At 61.7% G+C, this 21,660-nt stretch overlaps 6 protein-coding genes across 6 annotated transcripts; 3 read left to right on the top strand and 3 right to left on the bottom strand.

Annotated features, from left to right (window-relative positions):
• Window positions 1–6,791: 6,791 nt before the first annotated feature.
• Window positions 6,792–9,746, top strand: PLICBS_006731 (uncharacterized protein; the record flags this gene model as incomplete). The annotated part of the gene is made up of 1 exon (XM_018328197.2): window positions 6,792–9,746. One exon carries the CDS (start codon window positions 6,792–6,794, stop codon window positions 9,744–9,746), a length of 2,955 nt encoding a protein of 984 aa, XP_018173226.2.
• Window positions 9,747–10,536: 790 nt separating this feature from the next.
• PLICBS_006730 (uncharacterized protein) lies at window positions 10,537–11,104 on the bottom strand (the record flags this gene model as incomplete). Its single annotated transcript, XM_018328196.2, has 2 exons — window positions 10,537–10,995; window positions 11,081–11,104. The coding sequence occupies 2 exons, from the start codon at window positions 11,102–11,104 to the stop codon at window positions 10,537–10,539; spliced, it is 483 nt and encodes a 160-aa protein (XP_018173225.1).
• Window positions 11,105–12,599: 1,495 nt separating this feature from the next.
• On the top strand, window positions 12,600–13,636 carry PLICBS_006729 (uncharacterized protein; the record flags this gene model as incomplete). The annotated part of the gene is made up of 2 exons (XM_018328195.2): window positions 12,600–12,663; window positions 12,819–13,636. The coding sequence occupies 2 exons, from the start codon at window positions 12,600–12,602 to the stop codon at window positions 13,634–13,636; spliced, it is 882 nt and encodes a 293-aa protein (XP_018173224.2).
• Window positions 13,637–14,325: 689 nt separating this feature from the next.
• PLICBS_006728 (uncharacterized protein) lies at window positions 14,326–17,607 on the bottom strand (the record flags this gene model as incomplete). Its single annotated transcript, XM_018328194.2, has 1 exon — window positions 14,326–17,607. The coding sequence occupies one exon, from the start codon at window positions 17,605–17,607 to the stop codon at window positions 14,326–14,328; it is 3,282 nt and encodes a 1,093-aa protein (XP_018173223.2).
• Window positions 17,608–18,976: 1,369 nt separating this feature from the next.
• Window positions 18,977–20,254, top strand: PLICBS_006727 (uncharacterized protein; the record flags this gene model as incomplete). Its single annotated transcript, XM_018328193.2, has 1 exon — window positions 18,977–20,254. The coding sequence occupies one exon, from the start codon at window positions 18,977–18,979 to the stop codon at window positions 20,252–20,254; it is 1,278 nt and encodes a 425-aa protein (XP_018173222.2).
• A 278-nt stretch (window positions 20,255–20,532) lies between these two features.
• PLICBS_006726 (uncharacterized protein) lies at window positions 20,533–21,423 on the bottom strand (the record flags this gene model as incomplete). The annotated part of the gene is made up of 2 exons (XM_018328192.2): window positions 20,533–21,321; window positions 21,385–21,423. 2 exons carry the CDS (start codon window positions 21,421–21,423, stop codon window positions 20,533–20,535), a joined length of 828 nt encoding a protein of 275 aa, XP_018173221.2.
• Between the last annotated feature and the right edge of the window lie 237 nt (window positions 21,424–21,660).

Raw genomic sequence — 21,660 nt, 5'->3', positions numbered from 1 at the left:
ACACTCCTCAAATAAACAAGAGTCCAACTCCAACCAAGACATGTAAACAACAACGACAGCTTGCTGCTGCCCCCTTGGCCGGCGGCTCTCGCACCACCCAGTCCGAAGCTGCCGAATCCGCGCGCCTTGCAAGCTGCTCGCTCCCCGAATCCCCATGCGCCCCCCATGAAAAAGCCCCCCATAGCGCATCGCCGATCGGGCCCGGCAGCTGGGCGCCGACCCGCACCAGACCCATAATGCGACCGAACCCCCGGTTTCTATCCCATCACAAACCACTTGGCATTGGCCGTATGTTGCCCGTTGGGCTCTGTGCTGTGCAGGAACACGCGCCTTGCACGCACGCGCAGACGGAATCTCGCATGGCCTGCATGTTCTGCCAGTCATTGCCCTCGCTTGCTGTGCCTTGTGTTTGCGCGGCGCTGCGTCGCTTGCCTCTTCTAGACGCTCGGCTCCTCGTCATTCGTCGTTGGCGACTGGCAGCCAACATGAGCCCCCCGTTGTGCTGCAAGGTAGACACGAGACGTGTGTTCCTACCAGGCCTCAGTTAGAGCGTGTTGTCGCAGCTAGGCGCAGAGAGACCCGGGAAGCATGCTGTCAACTCTCCTTGGACATTCATGGCCCATCGGTGCACTATAGGGTATTCAAGGGGGCGCTATAACAGCATCGTAGCTCTCACACCTCTCCAGGCCGGAGCTTCGTAGATACAGCTCACCAATCTGCAGCCTCTCGGCGAAATATATATCTTCACTTCGCCATCTCAACCAGTACCAGTACGGCGCGTATACAGCGCTGCACCTTCCGTCTCTCTGCTTATGTAGTTTCACCGCCGCCACCGCTATCGCATCACCACAACGAACTTAAGTGCCAGAACGACCACCCGCATCCCCGCCCATCAACAACTCTTCCAGCCCATCCCGTAATTCAGCAAAGAGGATGAGCGGACCTGTAGCAGAGACTAAGCGTTACTGTGTCTGGCCAGTCGTTGGATGAGATCAATACGAGTTGAGTGACAGCATCTAGCTCCAGAGACGAACGTGGATGTCAGCACGCGCAGGAAGACGGTGTATCTAGGATTGTCATACATACAGAGTTTTTATGCTGTGTTCCTGACGAGAATCCTCTCCGCCTCCGGAGTACCCTGGCATCTCTTTGGATTATTCATCAACTGTCAGTCGCGAGACAGATGTGGTGTTTCTTCATCATAGTCACAGGAGGGTGTCGCAGGCAACCAACAATCGACAAACAACTGCCCAACTCCCACCACATCTCTCTCCCTCCCTCCATACCCCCTCCATTCAATCTCACCAAAAGCCGGCCGGCGATTCGCGTCATGCTCCTCGGCCATCGACATGTATGCGCCGCGAGCATCCACGGTCAACTGCCCCCGAGTCCCCGCCGCATATCAACCTACCCTGCACCGCGAACCTCACCTTACAACTCAAACCGACTCAACCGCTTGGGCATCTCGGCCCCGTTGTCGTCCGATCGTTGGACTAACTTGGCATTGACCACGGGTAGGAAGCATCCTTGTCGCAGTCGTGATGCAGGAGGCGGTCCTTGTGTATGGATGGTAACGGACGTGTCATCGCGATGGGTCACAGTGTTTACGCTCAATGCATGGCAATTGTCGTTCGCCGCTCGAATTCGCACGAGAGACAGCTACATTTCCAAAGCTGTAACGCTCAAGGATGCTCAGAAGAGCCCACGCAAGGCGCCCTTGCGCTCTTCACTTTTCGCTGGAGATGCCCTCTCTAGGGCGCGGTCGCATCCAATGGCACCAAGAGCCAGACGAACGCAGCGCCCCTGGCAGACGCGGCTCGGGACACTACTTACAGCATTACCCTGCAAAAGATGGCAATGCCACTTCGCCAACTGTCCCTTCGACATGGAAGACTAGGTGGCAATGGCAAACCCGATCAAGGTACAGGGTAGCAATCTTGAAGCATCGTCTCCCACGGTGACAGCCATCAATCTCACAATCCGGGCATGGCATTATCTTCCAAGGACCTTGAGTCTATTCCAAAGACGCGCCCCTGGACAACAAGGATGGCTCTGACATGGCTGGAGCGGTTGTGCAGTCACCGGCGGTCGAAACTCATCAGGAACCAGGATCAACGAGCTAGAAGACGCCACTCCGGCGGTGGCTATACAAAGCTCCCGGTGGCTATACGTATGGGGTCACTCACGGGCTTACCACAAAGGTGAGGCGTCCAAACCTTGCTCGACCTTTGGCAAGGGACCGTGTCAAAGACGATGCGAAGCTGCAGGCGTCCCGTCATAACAAAGCCCACAACTCCAACATAAAGGAGCAAGCACAGGGCAATGAAAGCCGCGGCCACACACACAACGCGGGCGAACGCGTCCAAAGGAACCCGCGCTCCGCGCCGTAAGGGGTCTGCATTGGGGACTGAGACAGCAGCTGTACATTGACGTCAACACAGAGCCCGTATGCCTGATGTTTGCATAGCAAGGCAGCGCTTGGGCATCGCGGTGCGTTCGAGGCAGAACCAAGAGAAGCGGCCAGCTGAAAGCAGTCGACGGCGGACGGGGACTGGCTGCACCCCTTTGGCGAGGTGGTGTTGTCCCTTTGCTTTGTTTTGGTCGCTCGCGCTGCGGGTGTTGACGATCTGCACAAGTCTAAGTGGCCCGAGACAGGACCAAGACCTGCTCGAGATGGAGGTCTGAGATGCGAACTCGATGTCGACCCCGGAGGCGATGAGACCGTGGGGAAACCAAGGGAGAGCGACGACGGCCTGCGCGACTGACTGATTACTGATTGATTGGTGTGTGTGATCGGCGCGCTGGGAGAGCTTGATGGGAGACGGAGGGGCGGCAGGGACGGTCGTTTACATGCACATGGGCCAATTGTCGAATGAGAATGCCCGATGCGAGGGGAAGCATCAATTCAGAGGTTGCTCGGACGCAACCATTCCGCATCCTTCAGGTCAACGTGCTGCGAGGCCCAGGAGAAGCGTCTGTGCCGCGCATGCACCGTAGCAGTCCGTCGTCTCATCGGTGCGTAATGGGCATTGCGTGCAGCGCTGCGCCTGGGCGTGACGCCGGTCGAGACGCAGCTCTTGCGCGCGCGTGCATCTGGCGATGCAGACCGATGGGGTCGCAGTCAAAGCGCAAGAGTCGGGCAAGGCACAGGCCGCGCAACAGAGCCCCAGCCAGGCCCGATGCGGTCGACGGCCACCCGACTCGGCACGGTGAAACGGCGGCAGCTGTCATATTGGGCGCCAGATCAAACCCCTGCATGCGTGAACGTCATGTGTTGCGACTTTTGCAACTTGATAGTTCGTTCAACGGCCAGGGGGCCAGAACAGTTTGGCCGAGTGGTCTCATGGCCGCAATGCGTGGAGTTGTTGTTGTTGAATGCCGATCGAACGACGGAGCCAAGAGGTTCATCCTGTCTGCTTCTCCGAGAGCCAACCGCAAGCTGGCGCTTGTTGGTGACGGGCGGTAATGAATCGCATCTCATGTCTCAACGTCACGCCGGCCTGTCGGGAGAAAAGCAATGCGCCGTACGAAGCAGTGGAGCGCAGTCGTGCTACAGTGTAGCACGGAGATGCATCCGCCGCACCACCTTCTCGGCCGTAGGTGGGATTCGTCCGTGAATCGCGTCGCCTTGCGATCATGCGCGCCAGCTGGACCTGACACCAAGCGCGCGAGGAGCCCATGCAAACAAACTCACATCAAGGGAGACGGGCCAGGGCCCTGGTCGTTCCGGGAAATTGGGCAGCGCGCAGGGCCTGGCCGCGCCACGCGAGCAGAGCAGGGATCGTGACACTCTAGAATCACGATACGTCCGTCGTCCATGCCTCGTCTGTCGAACGGTCGGCGGGCATGGCCGCCACAGCATCACGGCGTCCAGATGGACGGATGGCCCGGGGCGGAACACAAGGGAGGGCCCGGGGAACAGCCCAAAGCTGGCGGTGATCAGCGCACATTGTAGGACGAATACGTATGTACGGCCTGTGCTTTTGGCGATGGTACGGAATGCCTGACTCGGGGATCACCATGGTCTCGATGGCACCGGGCCGTACCGCTGGCTTTGCGAGTCAAGGCGAACGAACCCAAGCGAAGGTATTCAGGAGATGAGGAGACCAGGACGATATCGCGACACAATGGTGGCCGGATGAATCGATGCACCGCTGACGCCGGCCGACGAAAGACGGCGACGCGCGCGACCATGGGGCAAAGTAACAAGTCGCAAAGCTTATTGTAATTGCTGGAGGAGGAAGAGGCATTCGGGGCGGATCGTGGGTGTGGGTGGAGGCGCGGAGGAGGATGGAGTGAGGGGAAAGAAAATTGGTGGCTTCCCGTACCGCATTCGAGTCGAGTTTTCCAGGTTTGCACAATGGGCGCTGCCCAGCCGGGATGCCGGGCCTCCAGGGCAGCAGCGGTTCCTGGCGCCGGCGGGCAATAGCGCGGAACGCACGCCGAAGCCGCTGCACACCTGCATGGATGGGTCCGTTGGGGGGCGCCATGTCCCCGGTACAGCACTGCCCGTTGGCGCCGGGCGGGCGGCAGAGGTAGAGCGACCAGGCGCGTGCCTGGCGCCCCTCGCGTTAGCGTCCTTGTCAGGCACCAAAGGGGCATCGACCCGAGATTGGATCGGGGGATGGGACGCTGGCTCGGGGCTGCGCCGTGGAGCGCTGGAGCATTGTGGCCGGATGCTGCAGGATTTTTTGATGGACTCGCGCAGTGTCTTGGAATTGCGTTTGCATGTTAAACCTACGGAGTGCAGTGCCTTGCAGGCTCCGCTTGCAAGATGACGGAGGGCAAGACCTCAGGGGCGAGCAGCGTGACGAGAGAGAGTTGGAGACGAGGATGCACCCTTTTTCCAGTGGGTGGAGACGGCGAAACGGCCTGGGAAACCTTGTTGAACCTGCCTGACCGGTCGGCTGCAAGGCACTGTTCCTACAGGACGTTGCAGCGCCTTCCATGCTGTGCTGAGCGCGTCACGACAGGCCGCCCCCAGCCAGCGCAGCCCGTCTGGCGGTTTGCGGCCCACAAGGCGCTGTGGGCCTTCCCGGGAGCGACTCAGCGCCCTGCGCCCGGCAGGGACAGGCGCGATGCCGCGATTGGCCGGCTGGCTCCAATGTCTCCCGTGCTGGGCCATCGTCCCCCCATCCGTGGATGGGTCCAGCGTGTGGTGCTTCCTTTTTCTCCCCTGCGGCGGATGGTTTGGGGGTGGTCGTATGTGGCCTGTTGTTTTCTGATGGTCCAGCGAGGGGGCTGCTGCACTGGCAAATGCAATGAAAAAAAAAAGTGTGAGGTGCTGCGAGCGGATTGGCCCTGGGGAGCTGGCTCGCGGGGATGAAGCCTGTTCTCGGTGTCTGCAGGCTGCTGGTGGAGGTGGTGCCTGTCCGCTTTGTCGTCGGGTGTCGTGCCGTCATCAAAAGCGCTGCCCACCTCACTGGCCCGCCCGCCGCCGCCGCCGCCGCCTGGACGGTTGGACGCGACGGCACACGGGCGGGCGGGCAGCGTCGATCTGCTGGAGCTGCGCGGCTCCCTCCTCTTCCAGGTTCTCGCCCTCATCAACGGCACCTGATCTCGTCCCTCCCGTCCTTCTCCTCCCCGATTCCTCCTGCTGCACTGCACTGCAAAAAACTCGCCTCCCGCAGCCCCCCCGACCAGGCACGCCTGCCCTGCTCTCCTGCATCTTCGTTTGAGAGCCGAGCCGCGCTGCGCAGCACTGCACTGCGGTTAGGTGCGTTGCGTGCTTGCCTGCGGCGTATGAGGTGCTGCGCCCGACCCGTGCAGCAGCAGCGACAACGAGCGAATCCCGCCAGGCCGAGCTGTCGGCAGTGGACATTCCAGCCGTCCAAATTGTTTGCCCGCGTGCCTCGCTTGGATGCCGGCGGATCCCCTCGCCGATCCCCAGCGACAGCCTGCCCAAGCCAAGGGTAATCCACAGCAGCGGCGCCGGTAGCGCTTTATTATTTACGGATACCTGAGCGGCGTCAGCATTCATTCAGGTGGAAGCCCAACTTTTGTGAGCTCTGGACTTCAATCTGGCCGAGAACCGGTTTCTCCCTCCTCGCCCACGACGACGACGACGACGCCACGACGACTGCTTCTTCACCCTTTTTTTCAAGTCTCGACAGTTACATGCGGGCGAGCCTGCTCCTGCAATCCCGCTCCTCATCCTCCCATTCACGCGTCACACAACGGCCGCCCCCGAGGAAGAGCCTGCAGCTGGATCGGATCTGACACTTTCCACGCCGTTTCTGGAAGCGCCACCCCAAACCTCGACGCACTTCGGCTTCATGCCACGAGCCTTCCATCGCTCCTGATTCACTCGCCATTGCGAATGCCCCTCCTTGGATGTCGAACCTCGACCTGCTGCTTCTACGAATCCCAAATCCGAACGCTCCTTCGATCCGCCGACCGGCACGACTTGCCGCCTCTCTTTCCCTCGCCTACTTACATTCTCGAATTTTCTCGCCTCGACAGCCTCGACGGCCGACGACCTGCCTACCCTCCGTGGCGGCAGATGACCTGAGTTTCCGTCCGAAATCGCGCCTCACCGACTCGCCCACATCTCCCACCACCGCTTCTGCGAGGAAATGGCCCGTTGCTCCGTAGGCATCCTGTCGAAACCCGAGTCGCTACACCTCGACCGCCGACGACGCTGCGGCAGCTGCAGCTGCATCGTCCCCCCGTCCTGAAGTTGCCAGCCCTTGTCTCAAACACTGGGGGGCAGGCCCACGGCACACTCGCCCTCCCAGCCAAACCCCCGCGAGCCCTGCGACCAACAAGCCCGACGTGGAGGCTCGAGCACCATGAACTCGGCCATGGCCATCACACCACCCGACGACGGCCGCATCACGCGCCCCCGGAGCGGCAGCAACCGCCAGGTCTCTCTCTACGCTTCGCGCATCAAGCCCGGCGTCACCCCGCTCGCCCTCGACCGACCCAACGCGGGGCGAGTCCCGCGGCTGCCCGACCTCCCGCCGTTGCCCGCCTCCCCCCGTTGGGACTCGCTCTCCAACGGGGCCCATCTGGTCAACCGCGGCTCGACCTCCTCCAGAAGCTCTCCGTCACCATACGACGTTCCCCGGGACCCTCTATCCCATCAGCCCATGGCCCCGCCCGTTGCCTCACCCATGCGGGCCGGAGTCGGGCCAATACCGTCTCCAAGAGACGCATTGACCGGCACTCCGTCACCGCGCAGCGGGTCGCCGCCCGTGTCGCTCACGGCCAAGTCGTCGTTTGCCGACCTGCGGCTTGCAGACGGCGGCGGCGGCGGCGGCGGTGTTGTCGTCGAGAACTTCTCCCGGCCCCGGAAGCAGAGCATCATCCGCCAGACCGCAGTCTACCCCGAGTACGCCGCTGCGTCGTCGGAGCATGCCGTCCGGCCCCTGGCAAACAAGCCATCCATCACCGCCATCACCACCACCACCACCACCGCCCCCAACCCTGCGCTGCAGGAGCAGGGCCCCCAGACTCCGCTGCCCTGGCAGCAGCAGCCACGGCGCCCCTCGGCGTCGTCGTGCAGGTCTCTGTCGACGTTTTCGTCGCCGCGCCCGCCGGTCAATGCTGAGTCGTTTGAGTTTCGGCCTCCTCGCCCCAGGCACGTTACTGGGCCTCCCCTGACGGGGGCTCGGCCCCCCTTCGCGCCCAGCCGTGCTGACAGCTCCGCGCCATCCCCCGGCGCTGGTGGGGCGCCACCACCCTGGCTCGCCGGGGATGAGCTGCGTTCCAGTTTCAGATCCCAACTCACTGCCTCGTCAGCTCCTGGCACGGCTGCGACCGAGCGCAGTAGCGTTCTTACAAAGGACAGCTCGGTCGCCTCGCTCGACCCCAACGACGAGCCCAGCTTGGAAGATGTTATGGGCATGTACGAAAAGGGCTTTGCCGATGACGAGGACGAGGACGACAACGACTACGACCAGCCAGACGCGACCGATACAATTGACGCGGTCGACGCCTCCAGCCCCGACTCGGCTCCTCGCGACGCGGTGATTGACGCGGCCGAATTCTCGACGCCCGAGGAACCCGAAGCCGGCGTCCTGGTCGAGGAGCCCGCCGACATCGACCCCGAGTCGTCCATCTCCAACGTCCGCTCGACGCTGGATGCCGAGATTCGGCAATCCAGAATGATATTCACGAGCCCAGACTTTACGTCTTCGGTCCCCGCCATATCCGGCAGTGCCGACTCCCACGTCCCCGAGAAGCGAGACTCGGCCAAGTCACTCGACTCGGAGCGCTCAGCGCTCTCTGGCTCGGCACCAACCGGCGCCATGAAGCCCGTCTTCATGGCCATGACCTCCGACGTTGCTTCTCCCGTGCCCTCCCCGGCAATCTCTCGGGCGCCGTCACCCGCGCCGTCACCCTCACCCTCTCCGTCCCCGGTGCCTCTCTTGCCTGTGGAGCCCGAAGACCCCGGGTCCCGCGACCGATACGGCTTCAAGAAGCAGAACCAATTCATCACGAGACAACAATACGACGCGTGGAACAAGGACTACTCCCAATACCTTGCCCGCAGGCGCAAGAAGTGGGTTTCCTACCTCAAGGATTGTGCGCTCATGACGGACCGGCCGATTCGCTTCCCGCCGCCCAATGCAAAGACGAAACGATTCGTGCGCAAGGGCATCCCGCCAGACTGGCGCGGCGCTGCGTGGTTCTACTATGCAGGAGGCCCGGCCATACTGGCCAAGCACTCCGGTCTGTACGAGAAGCTCCTGTCCACGAACGCCAAGCAGATCGACGTCGAAGCCATTGAGCGGGACCTGCACCGCACTTTTCCCGACAACATTCAGTTCAAGCCCTCATCGCGGTTTGATGCGTCGTCGAGCAGCGACAGGGCGAGCCGCTCAACCACGACTGGCTCGACATCCGGCGAAAGCGGCCATCGCGGACCACCAGGCTCGGAAGGCGAACCGCCTATTATCACCTCTCTGCGTCGGGTGTTGCATGCTTTTGCCGTGTACAATCCACGCATTGGTTATTGTCAGAGCCTCAACTTCTTGGCAGGCATGCTTCTGCTCTTCGTGGAGACGGAGGAGCAGTGCTTCTGGTTGCTCAACGTCATCACCATCATCTACCTTCCGGGGACGCACGAGATGAGCCTCGAGGGCTCCAAGGTGGACCTGGGCGTCCTGATGACGGAGCTGAGAGACACGATGCCGGCCGTGTGGGACAAGATTGGGAGCGAGCTGGACGGTGCTCCCGGACCGCGGCCAGGGACGAGCAAATCGATTCGCAAGGCCACCATTCCGCTCATCAAGCGTCGCGACCAGACCAGCCTCTCGACGGAGCGGCTGCCACCCATCACGCTGTGCATGACGGCGTGGTTCATGAGCTGCTACATTGGGACCCTGCCCATCGAGACAACGCTCCGCGTGTGGGACGTGTTCTTTTACGAAGGATCCAAGACGCTTTTCCGCATCGCGCTGGCCATATTCAAGACTGGCGAGTCGGAGATTAGGGCCGTCTCGGATCCGATGGAGATGTTTGGCGTGGTGCAGACGCTCCCGCGGCGCATGTTGGACGCGAATGCGCTCATGGAGACGTGTTTCAAGCGGCGCAACGGATTCGGCCACCTGAGTCAGGGCACGATCGACGAGCGCCGCCAAGAGCGCCGCGACAAGGCGCACCAGGAAAAGGTGCAGCAGCTTCGAGGCGCGACAGCCACGGGTGCCACGACGGACGGAGAGAAACCGATGCTCCGCAAGGGCACCATTTTCAGCAAGAAACGCGGGGACGCTTCGATGCCGCGGCCTGCAGAGATCTAGCAGCACATGCCGTGGAACCCTAGATGGGACTTGGTACCTAATTCTTCTACGGGGCGAGCACCGCCCCGTCTCTTTTACACTCACATACATGCGCGCCGCAGGCACCGCCGGGCGCTGGGAGCGACGCGCGGGACGATGGCCGCGTCTGAGGCTCACGACATTGCACGCACTGGTTTCCTTGGTTTTCCCCGCATTGCATGCGCCCGGTTAAGAACACTTGGGGACGGGACACGTTCGCTTCTCGATTCACTTACGACGATGACGGCTTGGACCCGGCAGCATCTGCCGGGCGAGACAGATGGCTGGAGAGCTTGGGGACATATTTTGCTTTGAGCGAGTTCTGGTGTGCATAGACGGACACGGACATGTAAAAATCCTTGGATAGAGGAACCGGAGTATATGGCTAGCCCGCTCGACGGGCCTCTCGACGGGGGCGTAATGACGGGCACGCATGAGGGGCAGGCAGGCACGGATGCAGTTGGACGACGAGCGGGGGACAATGTTCAATTACGTGCTGTGCTCAGCTAGGTTGATGCCCACGACACTTTGAGTGGATATGTCTGTTTATGGCGTGTCATGCTCTGCGACTCCGTCTACCCTCGTCATGTGCCGGCCGTTTCAACCACCACCCCATGTAGAGGATCGAGACGTATCGACCACTCCAACAGTTCCAAGTAGATTTATGCCGTTATGGCCGCGGGCGTCCACGGCCAGCGCGCATTCCCAGCGCTTCGATCCCAAACCAAGTCCCATCCCGAGCGCCGGTCCAGCCCTCCAAGCGCGGGAGCCCTCACGGCGCAGGCGGAAACGTGGGCTCGCCCATGGCGTACTTTTGGGTATGCAGCCTGGCGTTCTTCTCAAACGCCTCCCTATCGTTGCGGAACTCGTCGGCGATGCGGTCCTCGAGGGGGTCATCGGGCTGGGGCTCGACGAGGAGGTTGCGGACGGCGTCGAGGACGGCGGCGATCTTGGTGGAGGGCTTCCACTGGTCGGGCTTGAGGACGGCGAGGCAGATGTTGCCGAGGGAGTCGTTCGTGACGTTGGGGTGGTAGATGCGGGTGGCGAAGCGGAGCTGCGGGGGCTTGAAGGGGTAGTCGGCGGGGAGGGTGAGGAGGAGGGCGAAGCGACCCGGGTGGTAGGGCGAGGGGGCGGGCGGGGAGAGGACGACGTGCCAGGTGTGGAGGGATTGCGAGGGGGGGAGGGAGATGGAGAAGTTGGGGGGAGGGGATTGGGATGCTTCGGCGAATTCCTGGATGGAGAGGTGGTTAGCATGACATGATGGGATGAGGGAGGGAGGGAGGTGGGAGGGAGGACGGAGCGACGGGGGTGCGTACCTTGGTGATGCGCTTGGTCGACATTTTGGCGGCGGTTGGGCGGCTGTCTGGCAGCGTCGCAAGAGAACTATGTAGGTCGTTCAGGTGTGAAGCCACAAGAGTTGGTGATGGTGGCCCTCTTGGTGTTGAGGGGCGCGCGCGCACGCTGACCTGACGGGGTGCAGCCAACGACGATTCAAGCGAGACTCTCCACACCAGACACCGCACAGGGACAACGAATGACACGGCGTGAGGTCGAGAGAGAGACAGCGTTTGAGACCCCCCGGTGTGAGAGCGGCAAGTCGGGGCGTGGAATGAGATGGGATGACTGCCTCGGGTGGGAGTCGCGCGGATGGATGTACGGATGGATGAGCGGATGGATGAGCGGATGGGATGCGTGCACGAGGCAGGCAGCTATGACGATAGTGGGGGGGGATGGATGGATGGAAGCTGCGCTGATGGTGCGAAGTCGCTGGAGCGGGCCGTCGTGGCTGAGACTGGGCGCGCTGGATTATAAGGCGAGGTAGGTACCTAGCGGTATTGGTGGCTGGTGCGCGGGCGGCCACTGGCTGTTGATGCAAGGTTAGGGCACTGGGCCTAACTTCCAGTGCCGGCGCGGGTGGGTTCCAGCCTGTAAGTTACTTCGTACCGATCCATGGATGGATGGATGTATGGATGTAACTCGCCGTGTGGACTTGTGCGAGGGGTGGCGATTGGACGCTGCGGTTTTTAGCTTGACGGGAAGCTGTGGGAGGTGAAGAGGCCGTGAGCACTACTAGCTGCGAAAGGGGCTGAGTTGCTCATGAGGCTCGTACGTGATGATGATGATGGTCGTTCCATGGTGGCAGACGAACGGTGTAAGGTACTTAGGTGGCACGCAACAGCGGACTTATAGCGCCCCATCGACACCAGACGCCGCCCCTTGCGAACAATTACAGTGCCGCACTGAAGACTAATTCATTTGAACATACCATCCTTCCTGCGATGTATCTGCCTGCGCACGCTCATCGCACACCGACAAGCACAACCTCGCTGTCGGACCCTCGGGACTCGAGACGGGAGAGCATCCCCAGCCACAAGGGTCCTCCCCCTCCCCTCCCCCCACCAGCCAGCCAGGCAGCCTTACGCTCGGTGTAGCATGGAACCTCCACTCCCACACCGAGCCCGTTGGTGGATGTGGGGCCGCCGGCTCACCGAGCGCTCACCTTGATTTTTTCTTTCTCCTGCCCGTCGCGACCCCCATCCGTCCATCCAACCACCTATCTACGAATCTTGAACCACAAACCGGCAACGACACTCAACGCCACGAACGACGGCGACGACGACGGTTCAAAAGGCAGCCGCGCATTCACGACCCGAGTGGCATTGCCGACGAAGACGAGAACCAGGCCGAGCGCAATCGGCGCAGAGAGTCACCCATACGACGGACGAGCAAGCGGCTTCTGACCTTGTCGTCGGTCGAGGTTTGAGTGCTCGCGCGCGCGCAGCGATAGAGACTAGTCGAGCTGAAGTGAGCCGACGGGTGTCGTGTTTGCCCGACATGGCCGCCGCCGCGGACGCCAAGGCGGCGCAGATGCCGTTTATCAAGAACCTCGCCTCGAGCGGTACGTCGTCCCGGCCCTCTCCCCGTCCCAAGCCCTGCGTCCGTGTCCGCCAGCCTGCCAGCTTCTCAGCCGGCCAGACAAGCAGACAGCCGGGAGAACAAAGCAGACACACAGATAGAAGACAGACGCTGACCAGTGCATCACCATGCCCACAGACCGCAAGCTCCGCACGCAGTCCCTCTCCGCGCTGCAGTCCTTCCTCTCCGCGTGCCCGCCGCTCGCCGGCGCCGAGGCCGCCAAGCTCTGGACGGGCCTCTACTACGCCCTCTGGATGACGGACCGCCCGCGCCCGCAGCAGGCCCTCGCCGCGGACCTCGCCGCCCTGCTGCTCACCTCGCTGCGCGACCCCCGCTGCGCCGCCCCCTGGCTGCGCGGCTTCTGGGCCGTCCTCTCCGCCCAGTGGCCCCGCATCGACGCCCTCCGCATGGACAAGTTCCTGCTGCTCGTGCGCCGCGTCTTTGCCGCGCAGCTGCGCTGGGTGAGGGAGCGGGGGTACTGCGATCCTGCTGCTCCTGCCGATGCGAAGGACGAGGGAGAGGAGGAGGAGGAGGAGGAGCGGGAGTACAAGGAGGGCAGGGACCCCGTCGAGGATGTCATGCGCGTGCTGGAGCAGTGCACCTTTGACGTCGACGAGGAGTTCCGCACCGCGCTGGGCCTGCGCCTGCACGTGCTGGACCTCTGGGTCGACGAGCTGGAGCGCGAGGGCTTCCTCACCCCGCTGACGTCCGCCGCCGACGCCGACAAGGAGGCCCGCCGCGCGGCGTTTGTCGCCCGCGTCGGGGACATGGTGGAGCGCCTGCGCCGCAGTCCCGTCAAGAGCGTGCGTGCGCGCGCGCAGGAGAGTTACGACGATGAGCGCCTACCATGGGGTACGCCTGCCGATGCTGAGGACGATGAGGATGAGGATATGGGTGATGCTGGAGACGATGATGATGATGATTCGGAGGATGGCTGGGGCGGCATCAAGGACTGAAAGAGCGCGGGCGTATGACGCAGAGTGAAAAGGCAGGCCGTGCGAATTTGCTGCAGCTTGGTGGCTCGATGGGCCGGTGCGAAAAGAGGAGACGGGGATACAGGGGACGCTGGGGACGCGGGAACCATTGGGACGGTGTTTGAGGCGTTTGCATATCCACGCGAGTGACGATAGAACTCTTTAAAAATCGAGCACGGCACGGCGGAAATGGCCGTTGCGTCTTCTGCTTTGCTCTCGCTCTTTCTCTTGCAACTGCTTCATCTCGCATTTGCTAATTTTCCTACATCGTCGTCATCAATCGACAAGGTCCATCCACCCATCCATCCATCCACTTGCTTGCTTGTCCGGCCGTCCGTCCGGCCGTCCCCCCCTTTCTCCAAGTCCGTTTTGAAAAAGCAGCCGCCGCAAAAACGCCAGCGCACCGGATTGCCGCCCAGCCCGCAAGACCCCCCCTCTCGCTCCCTTTTCTCGTGTTGTTGTTGATTGGTTGTTGGGCGGGCGCCGTCAATATCCCCAAGTCCTAGAGAGAGGAGGGAGGGAAGTAGAGTACATAGATAACAGGTATGGCTCCAAGCTCCGCTAAACTCCCCCCCTCGTGCGTGTCCGATACAAACGCCCTGCAGTAAAAACAGTATGCAGCAAAAGAACAGAACCGCGTGCCCCAGTCCAATGCAGCCCATGACGTCCGCTCAGTTCCACGCGGGCTGGTCGTCTCCCACAGCGGCAGCGGTGTCCTCGAACTCGTCGGCGGTCACCTCGTAGCCCATCTGGCGTGCCTCCTGGGCGCGCTCCCTGGCCAGGCGCACGCGCCGCCACTCGTCCCAGATGGCCTGCTGCTCGGGCGACGGGTCCGGCCATGGCTGGACGAGGCCCTTCTTGCGAAGCCGCCGTCTGTGCCGCCGCCTCTGAAGCGTCGACAGCGCCTCAAGCGGGACGTCGGTGATGTGCCGGCCCCGGAGCGCGTCCTCCACGTCGGCGGCAAAGTCGCCCAGCTCCTCCGCCGCCCATTCCCACAGCTCCCGCCCGTGGCCCCCCGTTGTCCACTGGTCGAGCTTAACCGGCAGGGCAGAGCCGAACGTGGGGTCGAGGTACGAGTAGATGCATGGCCTGGCTGGCGAGCACCTCGTCGGGCGGCAAAATTTGGCGCACATTGCCGACTCGGCTGCGTACCACACCGAGAGCGTAAAGAGCAGAAGTCCTATCCAGGTGAAGCGGAATCGCGGCGTGGTGGTGTACAGGCGCGGGACGGGGAGGTGAATGTAAGCGACCCCGGGGGCGGGTTTCGCCTGGCAGTCGGGGCATTGCTCCTCGTGTCTCGCTGGCGTGGCGTGCGCGTGGCTTTTGGTGGGTAGTGTGACAGGTTGCTTGATGGGCTTTGTCTTCGTCACATCCGAGCTCGGTGAGGTCGACCTCTTTCCCGCGTGCGCAAACTGGTCCTCGAGCCGCTCGATGCCCTTCTTGGCGCTGCGGATGCCCAGCAGCCCAGTCCGCAGTCTCTGCGTCAGGCGATCAAAGAGCGCCGACTCGCCCTCGGATGTGTCCTTGTCGGAGACCTTTTTGCTCGTTGGCGCAACGTCCTCGGTAGGCTCGCGCTTGAGGGTAGGTTCGTTGGTGTTGGGGGGAATCTCCTTCAAGATCTGCTCGAGTTTCGGGGACGCCGCTTTGCGACCCGTCAGGATATCCTCGAGGTCGTCCATGGTTGAGTCGTCAATGTTGTGCATCCGCTGCAGCTCGAGCAGGTCGTCGCGAACAGACGGAAGCTTGGCCGAGTTCTTGAGAGGCGGTCTGCGACGCGGCAGCGATCGTGAACGTGGCCGTCTCTTAGTCGTTGCCTCGCTGTCCTTGCTGTCGCTCACACCTGGGTCGGATGCCGAGTCGTGATCTCGACTTCTCCGGTCGTTGTTCGTCCTTCTTTCACGAAATATCGCGGGTATCAGCACTTGGTCGTCTGCCGCGTCTGGGATCGTGGCGTGCTCCGGTAACTTGTCGACTTTTACGGTGGCAGGAGTTTCGACGTAGGCCCCCGTGACTTTGGGCGTCGGCATGGTCAACGGGTCAGGCCTTGGCGGTTTAGGCGTCGCTTCCGTGACCTTGTCATCAATGTCCAAGTCCGGCGGCGGTGAGGGCGCGCGGACAGAGCCTCGCTCTGAATGGTTTTCGTGCGGAGCAAACAATTTCATCTCAGAATCATATCTGTCCGTCGGGTCCTGATCGGAGTGCAAGCTCGACCTCTTGCTCTTAGCTGAGTCGCTCGACTGCTCCCGCGGGACGCCGGCAAAGCCCACCGTCAGCCGCGGGTTGTCATTTCTGCCGTTGACAGCCGTGCTTGGGGCTGGCTTGCGATCGTCGCTGGAGGGTCGCCTGGACAGGGCGGGTTTCGGGAGCTTTTCGGACACAACCTCTTGCTCACTGCGTGGCTGCTCCGACTTCTCGGTCTTCTTCTTGCCTCCATTTTCGGGGACTGGGCTTTCGCTTGTGGCCCTCGCCAACCGCCGCAGCCAGTCGTATGAATCCAAGTTCTTGTCCGGGTTGTCGGCAGCGGGACCCGAACCCGCAGCTGCGGAAGGCTCGATGGCGGTTGCGACGCCCGCGCTGCGCTGGTTCTTGTAGACGGTGACGGGCGTGTCGGGTATCCTCTCGCCGCCCTCTTCGTATGCCGACTTGGACCTGGTGGGTATCCTTCCCGGCGTCGTCTTCCGCACTTCTCGGCTCGACTGTGGCCTTGCCTCCTCGGGCGACAGCGAGCGCGACATGGAGTTTTGCTCTCGAATCTCTTCGAGGCGCGCCGCGGCCCAAGCCTTTCGCGAGAGCCCCTCGCTCTCTCGCTGGCGGATGTCATCGAGTTTGGTGTTTTTGGGGCGCGGTAGGTTTCGGTTCGGTATGGGTATCTGCTGCTCCGCCAGCTTCTCGCGTGCGCGGATCTCGTCCAGCCTAGAATTCCGCTGTCTCGGCTGCGGGCGCTCGGCGAGCACCCGGCTCGTCAACTCGCGTTCGCGATCTCTAATCTCGTCCAGCTTGGTGTTGTGCGAGCCGGGCTGGGTCAGCCGGGCGGGCGAACGGACGGCCAGCTTCTCCTCGCTGCTTATCAGCGAGGGGCGGTGTGCAAAAGGCTTGTTGCTTCCGACTTTGATCCTAGGGCTGTCGGATATCTGCAGGTCGCCTCCCGTAAAGTCCTCGTCGAATTCGCCCCAGCCAAAGCTCTTGTGTGGTGATCTGTTCTCCGCGCCCTTGAACGGGGACCGGACTGCGGGCCTATCATCGGTCTCGATGGAACGGATGGGCACGTCCTCGATGCCGGGGACGAGCGCCGGAATGTTGAGGCTATCGCTAGAGTCGGGATCCGTAGCAGCGCCGGAACCTTGTCGAGCCCTATTCTTGAGTTCCTCGAAGCGCTCCCGCGAGTACAGACCACCGGCCGGCTTCTCCGACTGCTTGCTTCGCGCCTTGGTGTCGAGATGGTCGTGGCTCAGCTGCTCCCTCTGCTTCGCTTCGTCCTGGCCGCCCCTAGCCCGCCAGGTCCGTGGGGCGGGACTGGGCGAGCCATCGACACCCTGTGCGGCCCTTTCCTCGTCCTCGGCCAGCCTGAACGCCTCGGACAGCGATAACGGCCGTCGTTGTCGAAAAGTGGCGCTGCTCGGCCGCGGGATGCGCGTGCCACCCGAGGAAGAGACGCTCAGGTTGCTGTTGCTGTTGCTGTCTCTCCGTTCCCTCGATGCAGACTGCGGCTCCGAGTTGGTGCGCCGCTCAGTGGTCAGCGGTTGTCGCGCTGGAAGGCCGGCGGTGAACCTTGATGTCGCCCGCGGCGAGTCTGAAAGCCGGCTGCCGTCGTCCCTCCGGATGATGGTCTTGTTGCCTCCGAAAAGCGGTTTCCTTCCCTCATGCTTGACTCGAAGCTCGTTTGAAGCAGATCGCGATCCGCTCGTTCGTGCTGCCCCAGGCGCCCGATCGCCTTCGCCCTCGCCCAGCTCCATCGCGTCGATTAATTCCGTAAGTAAACCCCGGCAGTTGAACGAATTGCGAGCGCGGGCATTGCCGCCGCGCCTGCGTGGAAACTATGGCGTCGTCTGGCGCTGGTCGATACGGCGCGTCATGGCAAGCTGGTCGCAGGTCCGGAAAAAGAGGTGGCGGGTCGCGATGGTCGTGGTTGACGGCGTTGGAGAAAATGCGCGGGGACTCGAGCTTGCGATGCGTGCGTGGTGTTCGTGTCGGCAGGAAAGGAAGCAAAGAACAAGTCTGCGTGGGGGGAATGGCCGTTGTTGTATTGTGCCTTATTGTGTTGTGAAGGAGAGCTGCATCTACAATCGGGGCGCGCGTCAGGCAAGTTGGTTGGCGGATGGGCATGGGCTTGACGCACAGCTGCCGGCGGTGCGATGGGGCAGGCGCGTTGGCGGTCGCGGCTGCTTCCCCAGTGCCTCCAATCCTTGTTTGCGCAACGGCCGGTGGTCAAGTCACTGCACGGCAGGTGGGGCTGCCACTGGAACTGGTTCGCACCTGCCTGACAGCTTCCATTCACACGCGCCGCGGGCCGCCCGTTTCCCCGATGTTTGCCCGCCACCAGCTCGAGGAAACGTGCTGAGTCATTCACGAAAGGCACACGGTACATGATGGTCCTGCATAAAATGGTGTGCGACAAAGTACTCCTTCTTTGGCCGCACGAACCAATTGCTGTTCGACCACTGCGGCAGGTAGGTAACTTATTCGGTAGCACTTGCCGACTGTCAGTGAACAGCATGTGTCATGGCGCCATGGATGAAGATGGAGGAATAAGGGAAGGGCTCCCATTCCCTCTCTCGCAGCCATCAACCTCTCCCCAGCTTTCAATGTTCTTCCGACCGTGTGAATTGATACTGCATACTTCGTAGTGCTCATCGGTTCGCGACAACTCGGCACCGTCGGCGACAATCCTGGCTCCACGCAGACGCGTCCACCCGCCTGGCGCTGCCACTTTCACTTGTCTACCCTTTGGGGTTAAGAACCTGCGCCTTCCGTTGACATACAACTTGCCAAGTCCATTCTCTTGACGGACTCATGGCTCTCAGCTTTCATCCCGCAACTCCATCTGTCGCTCCATGATCACTCCCCCATCATGTCCCCTGCCACTGAACCAACGCCGTTGCGGCGCCTGTCGCACATGTGAGCGGTGACCGTTCTGTCGCCGAAGAGGCCTCCCGAGTTAACGTCTGCAGTGAGCACTTCTCGTCCACGCGCCACCACATTGGCATCTACCGCTGCGTCACGGTGACCTGCAGGTATCAAGCAAACGCTTCGTCAGCTGCGCAAGCCCAATTGGATACGGCCAAGCTGTATCCGGCTCTTGCAACCGTCGTCGCCGCCCAGCCTATGCTCCGCGTCGGCATCTTGGGCCAGGACACTAACAAGGCCCATTTCTCTCATCTGAAGGAAGTTGACCTGCGCAACCACGTCTCCTTCAAGACTCTTGCGTGCGAATCGGCGGAAAAGTACGAGGCGCTCGTCGCTGAGCAGCAGGGATGGCACCACGATCAGCTGTGGCCGGACCTTGAGACGCGGCCGCCATGGCGCCTGGCGGTCCTGCAACCCGGACCCGACATCAACCAAGAAATCCAGTCCGTTGACCTAGACTTTGCGTTCCACCACTCCCTCATGGATGGGACCAGCGGTAGAAGGTTCCATGAGCTGCTCTTGGCTGCGCTGAACGACCCATCCCAGCCATCCTGCAGCTCTCCTGATGCGCCTCATCTGCTCTCATTCCCAAACGCCCCCAAGCTCCCAGAGGCGCAAGAGGATGTCATTCCCTTCACCAACAGCATTCCCTATGTGGCCAAGACGCTTTGGACCGAGCTCGGCCCCGACATGCTGAAGCCGCGCAAGATTGTCCCGTGGCACGGCAAAGCCATCGACTTCAGCATACCGCACAAAACTCGCGTGCGCCCCGTCGACATCCCGCACGAGGTCATTGGCAGCCTCCTCAAAGCTTGCCGAGAGCATTCGACAACCCTCACTGGCTTGTTCCACGCGCTGACGCTCGTGTCCTACGCACGCAATCTCGCAACTGACGAGGCCAAATCGTTCGCTGCCAGCACGCCCATCAATCTGCGCCCATACTTTGGCCCCAACGCCGATCCCGAACTCAAGGACCTTCTCCGCTGTCTCATCACCAGCTTCTCGCATGAGTATTCGGCAGAAGCGGTCGCCGCCATTCGCCGACCCGAAGCAGACCTCGACGCACTCATTTGGCAGAATGCAAAGCGGATCAAGAGGGAGCTCGTCGAGAGGCTCGCCACTCTGCCCAAGGACGACATAAACGGCCTCCTAAAATACGTAGGCGACTGGTTCGACTTTTGGGAGAAGAAGAAGGGCAAGACTCGCTCCGAGTCATGGGAAGTGAGCAACATTGGCGTCTTGCCGAGGCCGCCACCCGACGCGACATGGGCCATTACGCGGCTGCTCTTCACCAACGGCTCCATGGTCGCCGGCCCTGCGCTGGGCGTTAACATTGCGAGCGCCGAGAAGGGCATCCTCACGGCTGGGATCTCGTGGCAAGATACGGTCGTCCCCGATGAGCTGGTCGACAGCCTGGAACGGGACCTCAAGGCGTACACGCAGCGCCTCCACGAGACGGGCAAATTCGGCGCATAGAATTAGCGCGAACACCACAAATAATGGCCAACACAACGCATGCAACTAATAATCGTAATAGAAAGCTCGTAGATGAATAGAAAGCTCGGTTCGGGGACGTTCCTAAATTATGTTCCGAGGAGTCCTCCTACGTAGACAGCTGACGTACATTGTAGAGAGGGAGTTCAATGTTGTTCGTTTCTTTTGCTTCAGCAGAACGCAATTCATACCGCTTTGTGAGTACATATGCACACCAAGTCTCATAAAGACCAAGCAAGTTATGGCCCGCCTCAGTCCGCTCACGCCTGTTGCCCTGAAGCGGCCTCCGCCCCACGCCGCTGCGCATCGTATATCTCCTGAAGGCCAGGCGGCAAGACACCATGGCCCATCCCCCAGTCCTCCACATCCCATCCATCGCCCTTCCCTACCTTGCCCCATCCCCCGCTATGCTCAGCCAGAGAAACGCCGCTCGCAAACGCCCCGACCGCGTCGCCTAGCTTACCAGCCTTGATCCTGTTCTCGAGCGCGACCTCGCCGCTGGCACCAAACGCAGTGACCTTCACCCAGCCCGTTGTCTGCGCCTCCCGGTCATACTCGATGATTAGCACGCGCTGGGGGATATCCGAGCCGTCGTCTTCGGAGTCGGGGTCGCTGTCTGGGTCAGAGTAGTCGGGCTCATTGTCCGCAGGGTCGAGGAGGAACTGGTTCCCCTCGCGATCGAACCCGTATGCTTCAATCTTTTGCGGGATGCGGTTCAGGAAGTCTCGCGAGGACATGCCCTCGTAGCGCACGTCGTCAAAGGTAGCGTCGCCGACGATGTTTCGTAGCCGGTCTATACCACTGCCGCTGCCGCTGCCGCTGCCGCTGCTGCCTTCGTCGCCGTAGTATGTCCGCACGGAGATGGGCTGCCCCTGGGGCGGGTTGCGCTCCTGCGGGGTCTGGTAGGTACAGGGCAGGGTGGGAAAGTCGCTGATCGGGGTGCTTCGCAGGGAGAGGTAGGAGGTGTAGTAGGGTTTGCGACCCTCGTCCCCGAGAGAGATGAAGCGGTCGGCGAGAACGGGTATGGGGGTCGAGGGGTCGTAGTTTCCCTACTGCTGTCAATCGCCGTCCATGTGCAAATAGTCAGTACTTGGCGCCGCGAGATAGCGTACAATGAGATAGAAATCCCAGGCTGAGTTTGCTTGAGCCATCGTATTGTGGGTGCTATCGACGCGTCTGTTCGAGCAAGGCAATCACGAGGGATGATGTGTGAGTTGCGCAGCCAAGTTCACGCAGGTGTCAAACGCGAGAGCCGCGAGTCAAGCGTTCTCCAGCCCGGCACTCGGCGCCCCCCAAATCGGGATGTGACCCGAAATCCTCCCAATGAGGTCGTCGGCTTAGTGCCTTTATCGACAGTCAGCCATTGTTTCCAATCTGATTTCTGCCGC

The sequence above is a fragment of the Purpureocillium lilacinum genome, assembly GCF_023168085.1.
Source record: "Purpureocillium lilacinum CBS 284.36 DNA, scaffold_5, whole genome shotgun sequence".
NCBI lineage: Eukaryota > Fungi > Ascomycota > Sordariomycetes > Hypocreales > Ophiocordycipitaceae > Purpureocillium > Purpureocillium lilacinum.
This window is presented reverse-complemented; position numbering and strand designations above follow the sequence as displayed.